Raw genomic sequence first — 2,942 nt, forward strand, 5'->3', positions numbered from 1 at the left:
GGGATGGGTACCGAAACCCGGTATTTAATCGGTCCCGGGGCTAAATTATGAAAGACCGGAGTATCGATAAGCTCTGACGTTAACGGTTCTGCTATCGGTACTGGAGAAATTAATAAAACACACATTTATTATTGCTATATATACACATTATCTTACAAATTCTATCTCACCAGAGTCGCCAGCTGTTTTTCAAACATTTGTCTATGATGCATTTTTGCTATTCGCAATTCATCGCGCCTACGCGGAGGAGCTTCAGCACGCGCAACATCAAAGCCATTGTTTAATTATGATAGAAGAGAGAACTAAACATTCAAACATCTGCTTACACTTTATGCCTGTGGCTGTTTTATTAAGCTAATTAAATTTTATATAAATTTTTTTTATTTTGATTTTGACTTCTAAGGATTATACAAAAGAAGACATGAGGTAAAGCTATTAAAAACTAGCTGCGTTTCGTATTGTGCAACTTCTTTCCCTTCACAGCGGTGCGCATTCGTTCCTCCCTAAAGCCCAAACTTAACGTCAGAATCAGCTCAATCGGTGATTGTTGTAAGATGCCGTCTTTACTGTTGCTAAATTGACCGTTAAAACCTTAACAATACCCATCCCTAACTATAATAATATTTAACCATATTATTTTATGATAGTGAAAAAGCTAGTGAAAAGTTTGGACACACTTGACTGAATTAATATTTCTCATGATCTCATAAAACTTCTTATTTAAAGACTTACGGTTAAATGTTTCAAACTAGGACTGTGTCTATGCACAAATTTCTTTACAAAACTTCTTTAAAACTAGTTGGCAGAGCTGTAGTCTAGGCAAAGGGTGACTACTTTGAAGAAGCTAAAATATAAGATCACTTTTATTTTGCTTGACATTTTTGGCCACTACAGAATTATCAAACTCTCATTTGTGTCATTTCATAGTTCTGATGACTTTACTACTATTCTAAGATGTGGAAAATATTAATAAAGAATGAGTATGTGGATCCAAACTTCTGACTGTTAGTGTAAATATGAGCAGACACAAACCTTCCCCTTCTGCTGGTACTTCTGCAGTTCCTCCAGCACAAAGTCCACCTGCTTTACTGTGGTAAGGGAGGCGATGTTTCCCTCCAGGTTCTTGCAGTAGTGCTGAGCATTGTCATAGCTCTCCCTGCTGGAGTTGATCTGCAGACAGGCCTCCCCAACATTGCTCCAGCCGTCTCCACACAGCTGGGCTACAGAGAGGTCATAAGATGACTTAATTAGAGGAATTAGGAGCTTTTTCTCAAGACTCATATTTTTTCCATTTCTCGTTTGATCTCTGTTCTTCAGAGACAGCAGGAGAGCTCTTAACATAATGAAAATTACTCTTTAGAACCAAGTGATGCTCTTAAAGGGCCAATAGCTAATTCAAGCAAAGTGGCCAGTTAAAGACATTTCCACAGTGGAAAATGCCAAGCACAATCAGACTGAATCATTTAGAAAATTTACAATTTACAAAGAAGACAAAAGGTGTTGTGAATCTCAGATTTAAATAGAGCACAGACACCTACAAATTCATGTACAAAACAAATTAAATAAGCTCTTTAGTTAAATTACAAAACAGATATAGTGGAAGGAAGAGCTTCTGGCGAACACAGGCTCTGATTAAAAAACGAGTGACCTTCCCGTCTAGACAACATTTTAAGGTAACATAGGCACACTCCCTTCACAAAGGCTGCTCCAAAAGGTGAGATAGCTTCTTTTGGCCAATATATAAACCCAGAATGCACTACAGCAAGCTCATTGAATAAAATCTAATCTAAAGTGGCAGATGCATTCAGAGTGTATTCAAACCACTTTTTTTTTTACCCAATACACATGTGCTATGTTAATATCTCTCCTATCATCCTCTGCTGTTCTTACCAGGAAGGGTGTGGCATTCCTGCTGTTGAGGATCCCACTGGCAGCTGAGGTTGAGGGAGCAGCTCTTGCAGTTGGCCATTTTACTGCAAATCTGCTCATTTCTGATTGGACATTTGGTGAAATTCTTCACAGTCTAGTTTTTTTTTTTAAAAGTCAAAAGAGATATCAACAAACACAGGAATACTAGTGCATAGAATTGTGAGGTGTAACACTGGTGCCCTCTGCAGGCCAACTTACAGCACTACAGTTACTGAGAGCTGAGATGCACTTCTTGCTGTCACACCACTGACATCCATTAGTGTTGGCGGTACAGCTGGTGCAGTCTGAGAAACGGTAACATCTCTCATCCACCGTGGCTAGAGCAGAGACAGATCGAAAAAGAGACAAAGTAGAAACGTAAGGCAGAGATGAAGAGCAAAAAAGTCTAGTCCAAAGAAGAATGACACTCCTAAGTATTAATATCCAACAGTTGTGAGACATACATTAATCTAGAGAGACATCTAAGCTCTTCCACAGCCAACTCTCATATCAGACCTTTAACCAAAGTAGAAGAGAAACATTTAGCACTTCAAACATCTTCCATTCCCTATTTACTTCTAATCGCAAGACTTCAAACAGTGTGACTTATGTAAAGAATCAAAGAGGCCTCTGTTCTTCGTCTTTCTTTTGACAATCCTTTATTCAATAATAACGAGTGTCTCCATGTCCTTACTTCACTACAGAAACATTTGTTTCCCCCTCTCTACTCTTTCACTCACACCACAGCAACATTTCTTGCACAGCTGCTGAATCTATGGCAAATCTATCAGTTTGAATCATTCTATTGAATTATGTCATCAGAAGCAGTTATTGAACACTCACTTACTAAAAGGATCATTATATGACAAGATGTAGTTAAATAAGTGCATTCACAAGAATTTAAATGTAAACAAAATACATGTGTGTGTGAGTGTATGTATATATATATATATATATATATATATATATATATTCAAAAAGTGATTTTATCCAGCAGCGAAAACTGAATTTCAGTGATTCCTGATTTTGTTTTT

The 2,942-nt window shown here is 37.5% G+C and overlaps 1 protein-coding gene across 1 annotated transcript in view; it reads right to left on the reverse strand.

Annotated features, from left to right (window-relative positions):
- The window catches only part of atrnl1b (attractin-like 1b), a 115,493-nt gene that overhangs the window by 74,738 nt on the left and 37,813 nt on the right, over positions 1–2,942 (reverse strand). The window contains exons 13-15 of the mRNA XM_016488138.1: positions 2,128–2,246; positions 1,891–2,023; positions 1,033–1,220 (exon numbers count right to left, since the gene is read on the reverse strand). Coding sequence (XP_016343624.1) covers positions 1,033–1,220; positions 1,891–2,023; positions 2,128–2,246 — 440 coding nt within the window. The remainder of the gene's footprint in view (positions 1–1,032; positions 1,221–1,890; positions 2,024–2,127; positions 2,247–2,942) is intronic.

Source organism: Sinocyclocheilus anshuiensis, unplaced genomic scaffold (assembly GCF_001515605.1).
Source record: "Sinocyclocheilus anshuiensis isolate Anshui unplaced genomic scaffold, SAMN03320099.WGS_v1.1 scaffold1541, whole genome shotgun sequence".
Lineage (NCBI taxonomy): Eukaryota > Metazoa > Chordata > Actinopteri > Cypriniformes > Cyprinidae > Sinocyclocheilus > Sinocyclocheilus anshuiensis.